The 17,969-nt window shown below is 44.8% G+C and overlaps 1 protein-coding gene across 4 annotated transcripts in view; it reads left to right on the forward strand.

Annotated features, from left to right (window-relative positions):
* Window positions 1–451: 451 nt before the first annotated feature.
* Window positions 452–17,969, forward strand: part of LOC147898861 (putative magnesium transporter NIPA3) — a 76,151-nt gene continuing 58,633 nt past the window's right edge. For 2 of the 4 annotated variants that reach the window (XM_087378920.1, XM_087378918.1), the window contains exons 1-3: window positions 452–770; window positions 827–1,410; window positions 1,501–1,557. In XM_087378920.1, the coding sequence (XP_087235046.1) occupies window positions 1,272–1,410; window positions 1,501–1,557 (196 nt within the window). In that variant the 5' untranslated portion in view covers window positions 452–770; window positions 827–1,271. The remainder of the gene's footprint in view (window positions 771–826; window positions 1,411–1,500; window positions 1,558–17,969) is intronic. The other 2 variants (XM_087378921.1, XM_087378919.1) reach the window with 2 other exon arrangements.

Genomic DNA, 17,969 nt, shown 5'->3' on the forward strand with positions numbered 1-17,969 from the left:
GGGCTAGGCCTCAGCATATACTTCCACCAAAAAATTCACCCCAAAGATTCAACGTCTACAACCACGGCTTTGAATGCCTTTTAGCAATTTTAAAATTACCAACAATGAAACAAATTGCAATAATAAATGTCTACAAAGCCGCAATACCTTATTCAGTTGTTGTAAGAAATCCTCAGTGCCATGCCAAACAACACGGACACCTTCGTAGTAGGTGATATGGACTACCATCAAAATCCAAAAGAGTGGCTAACCTACTACAATTTATGCAAAACGAAAACATGACACAATGTAACAATTTACGGATCCACAATTGACCACATATGGGTATCGTTTACAACAACTAATCATCACCACGGCACACATTTCATCTATTGGTGGGAGCACTCCCTCATATACAATTCCATAACCTAATATATATTGCAAAAGAATATCAAACCATAGCCATGACTATCCCATTTCATAACCCTCCATACACCTCGTTGTTGTGTGAGCGGGGGGTGGGCAAGGAAGGCGTGCACAAGGACATGTACGACTAACTCGTTGGCAACGTTTATGTCTATATGGCTTTGGCGCCAAGCAAACCCAACGCTGTGCGCTTCCTTGTCATCCATCACACGGTTGTAATGCCAGCGTGTGTGATTCATGCCGGAACTTGAGCTTTCTCCAGCCACAGAGCGACAGAGATCCATTTCTATACAGGCTTTGCATCGTGCGTGCGATTTCTTTTCGCGTTCCGACCTCCCATGATTCCTGACTCTCGTCCATCCCAGGTCGCCCAATTTCGAATTTCGGCTTGTTGGAGCTTTAAAGCTCTCGTCCATCCCAGGTCGCCCAATTTCGAATTTCGGCTTGTTGGAGCTTTAAAGGGCTCTTTTGCTTCTCTTTGTCCGGAGCTTGATTTCCCACTCGGTTGCAACAATTTTGAGGAACACACAGAGTGAGCATCTTTGGTCAAATCGTCTACTTTCACCATCGCCTTTCGAACTTCCTGATTACTCCCAATTGTTCAGCTATGAGAAAGAATGTCTCCACAAATTGTTGGAAGGTCACGCCCTACGTGAGCTGAGGTCTTCAGCCACACTGTCTTCTTTCACCGACCTCGTTAGTCTTATGCTATTGAGAAGGACAGGTTTCCGTTGTATCCTTGCCAGCTCGAAAAAACTGTTCAGGGCTTTGGGTACGAGCAAACCCCAGAAGACGTACTTTGGATTGTTCGCGTATTTTCCATGCTGAGTTGTGCTTAAAGTTTATGCTGACATTTCGGGACAGTCATGGCCTACGATTCTTCATTAACACGAGCGAATTTGACGGGGCTTGCACTTGCTTTGGGATCCAGTTTCTTTATTGGCTCGAGTTTTATAATGAAAAAGAAGGGCCTTAAGCGGGCAGGTGCTTCGGGCATTCGAGCAGGTTGGCTTGCAACAATTGGAAAGATGGATCATTGCAACTTAGGTCTTTGAAGGTACTCATAGTCTTAAAGTTTGTATCGCCTTGTGACAGGTTCAGGGGGTTACTCGTACTTGCGCCAACCTTTGTGGTGGGCTGGGATGATTACAAGTAAGCTCTGTCTTTGGTCTTCGCAGACCCAAATTTTGTTTCTCTTATAGAGTTCTTTGGTCGGAACTTGTTAACCGTGTCAGTGAGGACGTCAAATTTTCCAAACTGACCATCCTTCCTGGAATAATTTTAATCTAAGTTCTTGCGACCAGGTTCCGTTATCCCCGACGTCCGGAATTTAAATCTGCTCGTTTAGTACTTCTTAGATAGAGGCTGGATGACATAACATATAATTGCTTGTGGTTAGAGTAGCAGTGCTCACCTGTAAGGCCCCCCCATCGGCTGACGATGTGGCAGCCACGTGGCTGTTTTACAATCGTATGGTGTTGCCATTTCCCGACATGGCATTCATAGGTGCTGATGTTGCATTTTGTACACGTGGCAGATTGTGGACTGGTCGGCAGTCCACGTGGCAGGTTGTCTGCCACTCAGATAAAATGTTGGGCCTTCTTTTGGTTTCTGCAACTCCACTGTCATCAGCACATCGTAGATACTTCTCTTGAGAGTCCTGCCTTAAGAATGTGCTTGAGGCTTTCATCATCAGAAAGGAGAGCTTCGCTACGTTCTTGTATAGTGGTGGAACTTCTGTTTCAGCTTGCTTTGGCAGCATCTATACAGATCTACTTCTGTATCTCATCTTTTTCTGTGTGAACTATTGTGGAGTTAGATTGCTTCTGCTAATATTGCATTAAGTATGTGGTTAATTCTTTCATATGGTATCAGAGCCAAGTAAGTTCACTGATAATTGGTTCAGGAGGACATTTATGAGAAGCCTATTGGGGTCAGCCAATTCCTAGCAGATTCACAAAGTACGCAACTCGAGTTAGAAGCATGTTGGGGTTGGCTAGATCCACAAAGTATGCCGCTCCAGTCTGGACCTTAGGGCTGATGTACTTCAGCTAGGGCTGATCCAACTCAGCCAAGAGCTTTGAGCAACAGTACTCAGAACAAAGCTGTTCTCCAAGTATAAAGCAAATTCTCCCTTGATTGGGGGAGGGGGCCCTCAGTGGGTACAGGGACCCAATCGGTTGTTGACTCTACTCTCTCTCTACCCTCATCTCCTTTCTTTCTCTATGGTAGATTACGCTAATTCCTCGCTATTGTTCCATTACATCCTCACACATCCCTACTGTTTTCCATCCTATAAATGCTGTCTTGCCTCATTCCGTGTCACTCTCTCTAGACTACCCAAGGGTTAATTAAACCCACGTTTTAATTGTTGGCAACCTCCAACCAGCAAGTAACAAAAAAAAAAAGAAGCAAAATCCAATCTCGATTTCACGTTCTGTTTTCGTTGCTCCAAAACAGCCGTACATGTTTTGCGCCATATCCCTGCAGCAAGCCCTGCCCCTCGTCAGGCCTCCATCTTGCGTCATGGCCTGCATCAGCCGACTCTTTTGCATCCCTGCCTACAAGATCTTGTGATCAAACAGGTCCCCTTGCAGCCCCTATCGTCATCTTGCAGCCTTGATTTCTGCAAACAGCGTAGGTGCCAGAAATTCGCCAAGGTGCCAGAAATTCGCCATCTTTTTCTACTGCAAATCAGCCCTGGAAGCAAGCAGCAAGCAGCGCTAGATGCAAGCAGGCTGCGCCCTTTGTCCGGCTTCCATCCTACAATCTTCTGGATCGTTTTTGGCAGCCAACCCTTGTTAGAGCAATCGCCACCATACCTACCTGTGCCCAGCAGCCTTGCTGCCCCAATATCGCGATTCAGACGAGCCTGGATCCTGCTGGCTCATCTCGCCACCTTAGCCTGTGAACAGCGGCCTTTTGCTGCCTTCCAATTCCGACCAGCCAGGCCCAGATCTGCTCCTCGCACCCCACAGGTACTTTGCCTCTGAATTCAACGCAGGAAAAGCGTGTTTGGTTCCACGCAATCTGCCCTTTTCTGCACCACGCCTCTGCCACGCCTCAATCAGTCTTGAAAGTCTCGCCAGGCGCCTCTTAATCGATGGACCTCTGGACGAGATTTTCAAGCCTTGCTATGCAACTAATTGGCAGATCTAATCTATGCTAGGTGGATTCTTTCCATTCTATTTCTAAGGATTCTCTTTCATATTGTTATTTGGCGTTCATTATCAAATTACAGCAAATGAAAGCATCCTCCTTAAAGCATGGAAACCCCTGGTAATTCCCCAGTCCCTTCAAGGACGCCTCAGGCATCATCTACCACACAATATCGTGTTCAGATTGCACAACCAGCCCATTTCGGAGCTTTTGCATCGTGGGTCTTCTGTGTCACGTGCCCTTCCAGTGACTTGGATCACATCCTATACCTTCTGTGTGAGGCACCTCAATTACATTACTTCCTCAGCACAGTCCAGGTTGTGTTCCACGAGACACGTAGATACTCAGAACCCGATATTCCTCACGAGTTTGCTGTCCATCTTTGGAGAGACTTTTACCCCTCAGCTTCAGCATCTCCAGGGTACTCTCCACCTGCTTCAGCTCCCAGATATCCTCCTATACAGGTTGTACCTTCCCCAAGATAGTATTTACACTCTGAAGGCACTCCTTCTCCTGGATATCCTCCACTTCCGACAGCAGCTCCTTATCCCTTCTCAGATCCATGGACTTTGCAACCTACCCCTGTACTCTCATGAGCAGTAACACCCATTTCGACATCACCAGTGTTACCTTAGACAAGACCTCCTTTATCATATCGGCTGGTTCCATCCTGCTTCTCCTGCCCCCTCCAACATGAGCAACCTCAGGGAGCAGCCCGAATCTTCTTCCAGGAATGGTACAAACTAGAGTGCAGGTTCGTGCTTTTCTCATAGGGACCTCAAATATGTCGCAACGCTCACGTGCAGCCTCTTCGGAGATAAGCGACTCAAGTCCAAAAAAGACCCCTTAAGTCAACTTACAAGGCGAAGCACTACTTCGACTTCAAATATCCTAGCTTCAGGACAACATCTCCGACTTGGTCCAGAAAGTCCAATAACTCCAAGATTCTCGCAGTACCACATATAGAGAGGATGACGTGACGCAACCAGACGACTATGTGGACTCATTACCACCAGAGGTAGAAAACACTGAACTCCGTGCCCTCTACTGTTTACTCCAAGCTTCCAAACTAAAAGACTTGACATTAAACTTTCGAAAGCCTACACTGGCCAATGAAATCGTCGAACAGTTGACCAATGGCTCGCAAAACTGCGCATGTACTTTGATACTGTTGACCTCACTGAAGGCAAAAAGATTGCCTTGGCAGCCTCCCTCCTCAAGGATACAACTTTTCTATGGTGGCAATGACGCTTAAAGGACGGCAAAAGTGTGTTAACTTGGGAACGTTTTGAACACGTGCTCCGTAAGCAGTTCATACTTGCCAATGCGGACTTCCAAGCACGTTCAAAACTCCGACAGTTGGAGCACATGCTCCCTGTCTTCCTACATCTCTCAGTTCACCACATTGGTGCTGGAGATTGATGGTTTAACTAAGGATGATCGCCTTCATGCTTTCATCTAAGGCCTAAATCCCTCGTTACGCATTGATGTCCTCAAAGCAAACATCACCACCACAGTTGGCGCTATTGCTTACGCAGAGCGCATTACAGATTTCCAAAACACAGGGAAGCAGAGTGCTAATCGAACACAGAACTCTACTATGGCCAAAGGTGCTTGCCCTCAAGATAACCCCAGGTTTAGAAAAAACTCGGGTAATCAAGGTCAGCGACAGTCGCAAGATCCCCACAAGTCTCAGAAATCATATGTTGGATTCCAATAGAAGCACTCCTCCAAGGATCGCGCCTCTTCTTCTTCACAAAGTCATCGCCGTCATCCCCAACATAAAGGTGCGGCCACTGACAAGAAGAACAACTCCAGCACCAAAGGACTTTGTACCATCTGTCCATAGATGGTTCGATTGTCCCAAGCGACCAAAGCAAAATTCCAAGATGGAACCTAGCACTTCCCAAACACAAGATGCTACCCCAGCACAAGACAAGAAAGGCAAAGCTGTTCGAATGGCAAATACCATCCACATGAGCCTTGCCAGCAACCCCGAACCTTCCCTGGCCACTCAAGTACTTTGTGTTTAAGGATCGATTCGTGGAACAACGGTTACTATCCTCATCGACAGTGGCTGTTCTCATAACTTCCTAGCTACTTCTATGGTCGACAAACTTCGGTTGACCACCAGTCCTAGTCTCATGGACTATTAGATTGAACTCGCAAATGGAACTACCTTCTTGTGCAACACCAGGATCAAAAACTTGTCTTTTCGCATCCAACATTATACGGACAAGTTGAACTTCGACATCATGCCTCTTCTCGGTACGATGTCATACTTGGACAACAATGGCTCTACGACTAGGATCCATCAATCAATTTTCGCAGCCATACTATCCAGTTTGTCCACCAGGTATTGAGCTAACTGGTTCTAGGGACTCTCCTTCAATCCCAGTTGCCTCTGTCTATAAGTAAAGAAGTGGGTTCGTAAACGTCAAGCAAAGACTTCACTTCTATTGTTTACGGCAGTAGAGGAGACACCAACAAAGAATCCTCCTGAATACCTCAACCAACCTTTTTCCCAGCCCTACCTGGATATTTTTTTACAGGAATTGTCAAAGCAGTTACCACCTCGATGACCAGTGGATCACCCAATCGAACTTATTCCCGGCAGTAATCCACCGTCGAAACCTCCTTATCGGGTTTCTTACACTTAAAATGAAGAAATCCAAAGACAGGTGAATGAACTACTCGACAAAGGTCACATTCGGCCTAGTCGCAGTCCTTTCGGATCTCGTGTACTACTTGTGGAAAAAAAGAATAAGTCAATGCGCCTCTGCATTGACTACCGAGCCCTCAACAAGCTCACTATAAAAAACAAGTATCCATTGCCTCGCATCGATGACCTCTTCGATCAACTTCTACACGCAACACAATTCTTAAAGATTGATCTTTGTTCAGGTTATCATCAAATTCGCATACGAGAAGGCGATGAGTACAAGACAGCTTTTCGAACAAAGTATGGACACTATGAATGTTTGGTCATGCCTTTTGGGTTAAACAATGCCCCGGTCACATTCATGACACTAATGAACGACATCTTCAGGCCTTTCCTCGATAAGTTCGTCATCGTTTACCTTGATGACATCCTCGTTTTCAGCAGATCCCTATATGAGCACAAACAACATCTTGACCAAGTTTTTGAAGTTCTCCGCGCAAATTCTCTCTACATCAACATTGAGAAGAGTGAGTTCTTCAAGACCCAACTCGAATATTTGGGACATGTTATTTCAGCTCAAGGCATCTCTGTGGATCCCGAGGTAATCCAAAACTGGCCTACTCCTAAGAATGTTCATGATGTCCGCTCTTTTCTCGGATTGGCAAACTTCTACCATACAAAGGTATATCAGTTTTCCGAAATCGCAGCTCCTATGTCCGAATTATTGAAAAGCACAGCAGTTTTTCAGTGGCTTCCCGAAACAGAGTATAGTTTCTAACAAATCAAGCAAGCACTCACTACCACACCAGTTATGGCTATTGCTGACCCAAACCTTCCATTTGAGGTCATGACCGACGCTTCCGACATCACTACAAGAGTAGTCTTGATGCAAGAAGGCAGAGTTATTGCTTTTGACAGCCATAAACATTCCGATATCCAAACTCGATACCCGATTTATGATAATGAGTTTCTTGCCGTTGTACATGCTTATCGCTCTTGGAAACATTATCTCATGGGAGCCGACTCGGTCTTGAAAACATATAATGGATGCAACTCAAAAACTAAAAGGTGGTTGGGTGCTGAAGCTTACCTGCTTGTTAGCTTTGTGGTTGAACTACTTGAGATGGATTGTCAAAGTGGCGAGGTTAGGCCTTGGATGTGGTTGGTTTGTACAATTTTAAGGCATCATTGATTGAGATCATTGACGAGAGTGTTTGATATCTATCTTTGTTAATGTGTTTCTGACTTGGTTGACGGAAGCGGTGAGAAATATTTCTACTTTTATGCACATTCTGACGTGGTTGAAAGAAGTTTTGATGCCAACACTTGTTTCATTGGTAATGGACCTGTGATGGAGCTCTGTATTTTGTATTTGACAAATGTCAACGCATCGTTCGTGTCGATTGAGGTACCGCTGTAGGTCTTGATGGCAGTTTGGGCTGCAAGCTCGGGTGCAAGCAAAAGTGAATCTTATGGGTGCACTACTTTTTTACAAGAAGTGTGTAAGCACAAGAGACATGCCAATCGGGCTTTGTACATTGAGGCTCCGTACAAGCTTGCGTCTCTTGCTTGCTCTTGCTGCCCGTTACCTTCCCCCTGCCCTTGCTTCCCCTCACCATCGCTTCCCCTCTTCCGTGTTTCTTCTTCCTCCACTCCCCCTCCGTCAGTCTTTTCCTCCCTGGCATACCCCTCGGTTGGTCTTGTGCTATCTGTCAGGTGCACGTGTGGCAGCCAGCATTGGTATCCGGCATTGGGTCTCGGGACTGCTGAGCTGCTCAGCCCGAGACCCAATGCAACAGAGGGTTACTTAGGCTAAACTTAGGCTAAAGTTAGTAGAAAGGCCTTTATTGGCTTGTAAGTGTTTTTCCTTTCTTTAGGGGATACCATAAGTGGGTCTTTAGACTCCGCGGGTCTTTAGAAACCCAGTATAGCTGCTTATGCTTGGGCACTGATGACGACATAAGTGTTGCTTTGCTTGCTAAGTATGTCTTCCTTTTGTTTTTCATAAAAGTTTTTGTTTACCTCTTTTTTCTTCTCTTTCATTTTCTCTTTTATTTTCTTTGTAGATTTTTTATCTTTAGAACAACAAAAATTCTAAATTTGTATGATTGGACTTATTCTAGTCTTACAAAGGTATATATATACTATAAGTTGCCACGTGACATCCTAGGAGGTAATCCCATATGCAATATTGCTTTGTACTCACCTTGGCCATACCTGTATAAGGACTCTAGTTGTACTTGGCATTTATATTCATGATTTGTAAGTTGGAATATGGAAAAAGAACTAGAACTAGAAACTAGAAATGAGATGACAAGACTGAAAGATAAGAAATACCTTGAGAAGAGTGTAGACAAGACACAAGCTAGACAGATAGATTAGAATGATGTGACCCATTGAATATATGGGCCAAAGTACAAGACATAATGCAAGAGTGTTTATGGGATAATTGTAGAAGTGCCACATGGCACACACTCAAGACATAAAGACTAGACTTAGACTTAGACTAGGAAATAGTACACTTAGTGTGCACTTATCTCCAACACCCTCCTTAAGTGGACACTAGGAGTAAGACTAGAAGACAGACATAAAGACTGATAGACTGAGAGACAAGATAGAAGACATGACAGACAAAAGATCCTGAGACACCCCTCCTCAAGTGATATCCTCATATGGGTCCACAAGGGTAGGGACAAGATGGATCTAAAACATAGTCAGATTGATAGTCAAATAGACAGACAAACAAGACTAGATAGACAGAAGACTGATTGTAGACAAATAGAAAGACCAAGACACTAGAACCCCTTGACCTACATCATCGGTGGTCAAGGTGGTAGACAAAACATAGAAGTAATCAGAAAGCCCACTTCTCATCATGTAAGGAAGGAACAGCAAGATCAGCTGATGGAGATGTTGCAGCAATATGGGCTGAGGTAGATGCAGGAGCTGATGTAGAGGTTTTGGAGTAGCAGTCCTTCTCCCGGTGATTATCACGGCCACAAATGGTGCATGGATGAGCCTTGAAACAGTCCTTCTCCACATGATTAGGTTTGCCACAATGAGTGCAAGGCTTTCTAACCTTAGAACTTCCTTTCTTTGCTAAAAATGCAGTGTCAGTTACCTTTCGTTGTTGAGCTCTTTCTTCCTCTTGGAGAGCATTGATGATACCCTCAAGAGAAGGATTATTATGATACTTGAAGGTAGTGACAAGAGTATCATAGGAGTCAGGTAAGCTTTTGAGAAGCACAGCAATAGCAATATCTTCGGAGATGGGAGACTTAACTGACGCAAGCTGAACCATAAGACTGCGAAGATAATTAACATGAGAGGCTATAGTAGCTCCTTCCTGCATATGTAGATCAAAGAATGAGATCATAAGTGCAATTTTAGAGTTTTTTAGATCGGGCTCCAAAAAGAGTATCCAGAGTGATCCATGCTTGAGGAGCAGACTGTATGTCGGAGATGTGATGAATGTAATCATCTCCAAGACCGAGCAAGATGATAGCATAGGCTTTGTCGTTTTTGGCATTGGGAACATAAGTGACAACTTGCTCAATGTCGGACTCTTCGGGAGCAGCACGGTGAACAATGTCCCAAAGACCTTCTTTCATAAGATGGCACTTAATTTTGATTTGCCAAGTATGAAAGTTGGACCCATTGAATTTGTCGATAGAGATGAGAGAATGAGAGGAAGATGCCATGTGGGAAGGTCTTACCTCTTGCTAAGATGCAAGGGCAGTGTCTATTCCCTTACAATATTGCAGAAAATAAATGAGAGAAAATCCCAGAAGCCGGTTCTCTCACCACTTTGTCAGGGCCATAGCATATGACAGCCCATCGAAGTAGGAGGAACCAGCAAAAAAGGAGACTGTTCAGCAAACTGAAAGAGGCAAAGCTTAGTACCTCAATCCCGGGCAGAGATAGAGATGAAAAAGGAAAGCAGATCTTCGTGCAGGTACGGATTCCGTACAGTCGTACGGACTGTACGGATGTACGGACGATGGCGCAGAGTTCTGACGGCGGAGTACGGACGAGGTACGACGGCGTACGGATGGAGGACAAACGAAATACGACGGCGTACGGCGGTCGTACGGAAGAGCAGAGGCGCAGATTTGTCGGTGACAGCAGATCTGGCGCTCAGATCTGGCTGAGCTGCGCAGATCTGAAGCGCAGATCTGTTGTGACAGCAGAGTGCTGCGCAGATCTGGCGTGACAGCAGATCTGGCGCTCAGATCTGGCGCTGAGCTGCACAGATCTGAAGCGCAGATCTGGCGCAAGAAATGGCGGTGCAGAAAGAGGGCAGATCTCGAAGAAGAGGCGGCCACGAGAGGCTGAAAAGAGAGATGCTGGAGGGAGAGGTAAACTGAAAGGAGAAGACGAAGCTATGGCTGCAGCAGAGTGAGAGGGGAGGAAAGGAGATCTACATGCTCTGATACCAAGTTGGAATATGGAAAAAGAACTAGAACTAGAAACTAGAAATGAGATGACAAGACTGAAAGATAAGAAATACCTTGAGAAGAGTGTAGACAAGACACAAGCTAGACAGATAGATTAGAATGATGTGACCCATTGAATATATGGGCCAAAGTACAAGACATAATGCAAGAGTGTTTATGGGATAATTGTAGAAGTGCCACATGGCACACACTCAAGACATAAAGACTAGACTTAGACTTAGACTAGGAAATAGTACACTTAGTGTGCACTTATCTCCAACATTGTACTTCATTACTGACATAGAATACACAGCAAGAGTTTCATTACTCAGCTGAATTCTAAAAAGGATCGATTCCTCCTGTCCTTGTGTAGGCCCTCACAAGTCTCTGTTGTAGGTCCAGCCCATGATCTTCCACTCCTACCTTTTTCCTAAAACATAAGGTACTTCACTACTCTACTTTCCTGCATATACTACCAAATTTAGTGGTGTTTACTGTCAGTTAGGAGCAGTCCTGTTGCATTGATATCAGAGCCCTTTTCGTGGGAATTTGTGGGAAATTCATTGTCCAATTACTTTGAAATTTTGAGCGTCTACTCTTGAGCCTAGGGGGCTCAAGAGCCTACCTCTGTGCAAAAATTCAGCGCCAGAAGTGCTCTCTGTTGTGAGCTGCAATGTGGCAAGCTCTGAGAAACCCTGATTTTCGAAGTGTTCAGAATTTGGGGCTTCTTGCATCAGTGGAAAGCCCTTGCTTCCTTGATCATTTCTATATATGAAAATCAGACATTGGTGTAGGATAGGTCGACATTGCAAGAGTTCCCTAATTTTGGCGCAAGAAATTAATGATTTGCTGCTTCTCTACACCAAATCTGGTAAGTCATGGCTTGAACTGCTCGCCCTAAGCTCCGGTGTCTGCACTCAACGTTTGGTGGAGATCCGAGCTTGGATGGAGGAGTTATGAAGAAATTCGACTGGCTGGCTAAGAAGATCTACGATAATCTAGGAGCTGACAATTCCGACTTCTGATTTGCCTTCCTCCAGGGAGTCGCCTCTGCTCTAGGAACATGATGACACAAACTGGCTAGTCCTTAAATTAGAAGCTCCAAAAATGCATGCGCGTGTCCTTTGATTGGCAGCTTTGTCATCGTAAATCCCGATTGATTCTCAACAATGTAGGGGCGAAACGTTCCAAATTGTTTCCAAATATAGCTAACTACTCCGAGAATTTGGCTGATCCCATTGTGCGTTATCAGAGGTTTAGACGTCGTTATTAGATGTTTAGATGCCCAATGATTACTGCATTGAATCATATGACGCTTAACCCATAGTAATTGCGATCTTTGCAATAATAAGTGGAGGAGAATGGCTTTGGAAAAGCTTTGGAAAGCAAGTCCTTCTGCGGAGCAAGGATGATTACCCTGGGGTTCAGCGATGTGGTCAGTGACTTGACTGTTGACTGGCAGTTTAGTACGGTAGTATATTGTTCGAGCAGTGCTTCTGTCTATAGCTTTGAGAGAGAATTGGCTGCCCCAAGAATTCAAAGTCCTACATAGGTCTCTATATAGTTGGTTTACACATTGTGCAAAAAGAGCCTTGCAATAGTATGCTACTCCTTGGAAATTGAGCTATTCTTGATCAGGGCTTAAGACAGTGCATTTACTCTTGATTCGAGTCATTAAAGATGCCTGTAAAGAGGTCTTCTGGTCAAGCTAGTAAGCAGCCAATGAGTACCCTTGATTCCATCTCAGAGAAGGAAGCAATTGATGATCAGGCTGTAGTTTCCGAGCCCAATGATCCTCGTGTTGGCAATATTCAAGGGGATTGGGCAGCAACTCCTCAAGTACAAACATCCCTTAACCAGGAGTAGATTATAAGGAGTTGTATGGACCCAATGCTACAGATATTCAAGGAGTTAACTAATGAGATAAAGACCAATAATCAGAGGATTGACCAAAGGATGCAGAACATGTCTGCCACTTTTAATAAAAGGTTTGACCAGTTCAAGAGAAGCCAAATCTATGATGGGAAGAGACCTGTGGATCCCCAAATTGATGGAGACTTAGGTTCAGATGATGATCCTGTACATGTAGCTGACCCAGTTGGTTTTATGGTTTCTGCCCGAAGGACCTATCACTCTAGTGGAGTTACAGAGTGGAGTTACAGCTCATATGGATAAGGATTCAGCACATGGTGAGACTCCTAATAGTAACAGTTCAGCAGCTGAAGAATTGTGTCAAAAAGTCCATGAATATAAGTTGCTACCAGTAGACCTTAGGGCAGCAATGACATTCCAGCAATATATACAAACAGTTAAATCTATTGAACGGAAAGGATATGTTCATCAAGACAAAGATATGAAAGACAAGATTATACTTCCTAAGTTCAAAGGTGATTCTACCTCTCCTGAGGAATGGCTCAGCAAGATGGATGACTACTTCCTTCTATATCCAAAGGGTGATCAAGGTAAAATCAGATTTGCTGTTCATCATCTTGAAGCTTATGCCCACTCTTGGTGGAGGCATCTACAGTAAGAAGGGTTAACTTTTAATGCTTGGAATGAGTTCAAGGCTGAAATGTTTAAAACTTTTATATCTCCTTTTACTAGAGATCTATATACTTGTAAGTGGTATGATCTTACTCAGCAAGGATCAATGAAAAATTATATCAAACAGTTTTGGAAATTGGCTCTATTTGTTCATGGTATTGATGAAAGAGTTAGAATGCTCAAATTCATCCATGGTCTACACCCTAGTATTGCTTTAGACGTTGCAGCTCAAAAGCCCAATTCTCTTAAAGAGGCCATGCAGTTGGCAGAGCTTTATGAACCCAAATACAATTGGAAGGAGAAGACTTCGGGTATTGGTCACTTTGGAACTAAGCCTACAGTCAAAGGTGTTTCCAATGATGAAAACAAACTTCCTGCACCTGCTACAACTTCTTCTATTTCTAGGTTCCCCATAGTGTATGGTAGTGGCATGGGACAGCCTAAGGCTTACAAGGCTACAGATGTAAAGCCATCCTTTAAACCCACTCCAAAGGATGATCTGGGTGATAAAAGAAACAAGTTGGTTAAGCAGTTATCTCAAGCAATTATTGATGATAGGAAGAAGAAGAATTTGTGCTACCTTTGTGGTGAGAAGTGGACCCCTAAGCATAGGAATGTGTGCAAAGCTAAAATAGGAGCAAAGTTGAGCATGATTCTAGAGATTGATGATGATTTATCTCCTGAAATTCTTGCACCAGAATCTGAATTCCACGAATATCAGGACTGTATGAATGAAGGCCTTGATGATGATGAGGATCATAGTTCCAAAAAGGAGACTACCTTTCCCTTTGATCCAGGTGGTTTTTCCATGTGTGATACCATGCTTATGGATGATAGTTTGCCAAAGAGCCCAAATAGTTCTAGACAATGGAACATTGAAGTTGTTGAAGGTTATGAGGATGAGATCAGAAATTCTGATGGAAATGATGCAGTTGATGATGATGAAGTGTATTGGGATACACAATCAGTTTTGTACAGTATATCTCCTGATGTTTTTATGGGCTGCAAAGGCTCTCAAACCCTTAGGTTAAAAGGAACAATCATTAACAGACCAGTCCACATTTTGGTTGATAGTGGGAGCACTCATAACTTCATTAATGCAAAGACACTTCAAACAGTGAGGTTATGCCCGCCCACTTTGGATCATGGGATCAAAGTTAAGGTGGCTAATGGTCAGCATTCCCCCAGTAAGCAATATTGTCAGGCTGCTCAAGTGCAACTTTCTCAAGACTATACTTTTCATGGAGATCTAATTGTCTTGGAAATGGAACCTATTGACATTGTCCTTGGTTGTGAATGGTTGAAAACCTTGGGAGAATTCTCTATGGACCTTAACATGCTGTATATGAAGTTTATGCATGAAGGTAAGCACATCACCTTGCTGAAGTTGTCCTTAATTTCTGCAAGAAGAATGGCCAGAGACCTCAAAAGTGTTTGTGGAGTCTATGCTATTCAATTGACCAAGTCTCAAGAGGGTAATGGGTTGTTGGTGGAGGATAAAGACATGCAGTCCCTATTATAGCAATACTTTGATGTATTTGCTGATCTTCCCAACCATCTTCCTCCCATGAAAGATGTGGATCATGAAATTGTGTTGGAGCTAGGATCTAAGCCAATTAACAAAGCTCCATACAGACTTTCTAGAGCTGAAAGAGAAGAGGTGGCAAGGCAAATAAAGGAACTCCTTGACAAGGAATTTATTACACACAGTCAGTCACCCTTTGTCTCTCCTGTGATTGGTTAAGAAGAAGGATGGCTCATTTAGAATGTGTATTGATTACAGGGATTTGAACAAAATGAAAATTAAGAATAGGTTTCCCATCCCTAGAATTGATGATTTATTGGATGAGCTTAGAGGGGCCAAGTACTTCAATATTTTATCAAATGGAGAGGTCTACCTGATGAGTCGTCTTCTTGGTAGCCATCTACAATTGTGGAGCAGTACCCTCATTTGCTTAGCTGAATTCTATGGCCAAAATTGCATCTTTATGGGCAGATCTGATTTTCTTTTGCTATATGGCATATTGTCACGATCTGTGACGTATTCCTTTCTCTATTTCGAGACTTATGGATGGTTTGATGAATGGACACTTGTGGAAGGGTATGCCCTTTCGACGGGACACTTCCTATAAGGCATAACCCTTCACAAGAGACATTCTAATGAAGAGACATTTCTATTGTAATGTACCCTCTCATCAAGGATCACACCCTTCACAAGGGGTACACACCTCTTCATGCACATACCCTTTGGAGTACACACCTTTTCATGTGTGACTCTTCACTTTCTATATAAGAGAGGCCCAATTGTATGGATGACATATCATCTACCCTACAGACATTTAAGCAATACAATTATTCCTTGTTCTCTGCTATCTCAGTCTCCTTTCTGTTCCTTAGCACATTTCTAAATATAGTAAATCTAGGATTTCTTACAATGGTATCAGAGCAAAATTCGCTCCTGCGTGTAGGAAATGCCCCCCACCTTCTAGCGCCGATCTGATACATCTTTTCTGCTAGAAGGATATTCCGTGCACATCGTGCATGGAAGAGATGGAGAGGATGAGCGTAAAAATTTTAAGCGCCAACCCTGCCTAAAGTCATCTATGGCCTCTCCATCTCCCTCACATCACAAGTTGATGTGAATGGACACGACAAAAATTGTGTCTTTCCAAGTGCTTGGGCTGTCCCAAAACCAAGGGACGCACCTTTTCCACCATGGGACACACCTTTTGATGAAGAGTCTCGACGACTCACTCAAGGGACACACCCCATCGTGGACAAAAGGACATACCTATTCATGTAGGGACATCCCTTTTAAAAACAGGGATACACCCCTTCATGAAAAGGTGCACCTATTCCAAGGGTCACACCCCTTCGAATAGGCACACCTTTTAGGCCCCAAGTACCTACAAAAGGGTACCTAGAGGGGTAAAAAGGGAAAAAAAAAATAAACCCATCCCCTACCCTTAGGATTACCCTAGCTACCTAGGGTTAACTAAACCTCCCATTTAATTTTTGGGGCAACTAACCCATTAGGCAGCCCCCAACGAAAAGTCGCAGCCTCTTCTCCAACAAAAAAACTGCACGTATGGATTTCCGTACCACCTACGCCAGCCCGTACAGCCAGCCATCACCCTCGCCGTACAGTCCTGCGCAGCCTGGCCGTACAGCCCTGTGCAAGCCCTCGCCATACTGCCTTCCAGCCTGCGCCTTACAAATCGCCAGCCTGCACCGTACGGATTTCTGGCAGCCTGCGCAGCACCAGCCCTGCATGTACGGACTTGCCGTACAGCCCTGCATCAGCCCTGCGCCGTACCATCAGCAGCCTGCCGTACAGCCCTGTGCACGTTTTCTGCCGTACAGCAAGCCTGCGCTGTCCTGCCCACAGCCCTGCGCCATTCTGTACGACCAGCCCTGCACACATCGTTTGGCCTCGCCAGCCCCCCCCTCCTGCGCAGTCCTTGACCAGCCAGGCTTTTCGCTCCTGCCTTTCTTGCGCAGTCCAGCCCTGGGAAATCCTAGAGCCTCGCCATTGACAGCCTGCAGCCCCTTGTTCGCAATTTTTTTGGTCCTGCCAAATCAGCACCAGTTGCAGCTCCTCGCGCGATGAAGACAGCCTGTTGACAGTCCGGACCAGACAAGTATCGATCGCTCCTCGCAAACCATTGCAACATGGATCTCCGGACTACGATTTGCAGCCTTCTTCTACGCAACAACTTGGCAGATTAAATTATCGCCAGGTGGAGTCTTTCCAATCTGCTTTTAAGGATTCTCTTTAACAAATTACAGCAAATGAAAGAATCCACATTAAAGCATGGAAACGCCTGGTAATTCACCCGGCATTTCAAGGACACCTCAGGCATCAGCTACCACACAATATCGTGTTCAAATTGCACAGCCAGCCCATTTCGGAGCCTTTGCATCTTAGGTCTTCTGTGTCACGTGCCCTCCTAGTGACTTGGACCACATCCTCTACCTTCTGCGTGAGGCACCTCAGTTACATTACTTCCTCAGCACAGTACAGGTTGTGTTCCACGAGACACGAAGATACCCCGAACACGATATTCCTCAAGAGTTTGCTGTCCATTTTTGGAGAGAATTTTACCCCTCACCTTCGGCATCTCCAGGGTACTCTCCACCTCCTTCAGCTCCCAGATATCCCCCTCTACAGGTTGTACCTTCTCCAAGTCAGTATCTACACTCTGAAGGCACTCCCTCTCCTGGATATCCTCCACTTCCGACAGCAGCTCCTTATCCCTTTTCAGATCCGTGGACTCTGCTACCTACCCCTGTCCTCTCACGAGCAGTAACACCACTTTCGGCATCTCCAGTGTTACCTCAGACAAGACCTCCTTTACCAGATTTCCACGGGTGGTTCCATCCTGCCTTGCCTGTCCCCTCCAACATGAGCAACCTCAGGAAGCAGCCCGAATCCTCTTCCAGGAATGGTACAAACTAGAGTGGAAGTTCGCGCTTTTCTCACAAGGATCTCCGATATGTCGCAACGCTCGTGTGAAGCCTCTCCAGAGATCAAAGAATCAAGTCCCAAAAAGACCCCTGAAGTCAACATACAAGGCGAATCACTATTGTAACTTCAAATATCCCAGCTTCAGGACAGCATCTCCGACTTGGTCCAGAAAGTTCAACAACTTCAAGATTCTCGAAGTACCGCACAAACAGAGGATGACGTGACACAACCAGACAACTATGCGGATTCCTTCCCACCAGAGGTAGAGAACACTGAACTACGTGCCCTCTACCGT

Source organism: Dipteris shenzhenensis, chromosome 9, assembly GCF_047967505.1.
Source record: "Dipteris shenzhenensis isolate YYH24624 ecotype China chromosome 9, Dip_SZ_1.0, whole genome shotgun sequence".
NCBI classification, from domain to species: domain Eukaryota; kingdom Viridiplantae; phylum Streptophyta; class Polypodiopsida; order Gleicheniales; family Dipteridaceae; genus Dipteris; species Dipteris shenzhenensis.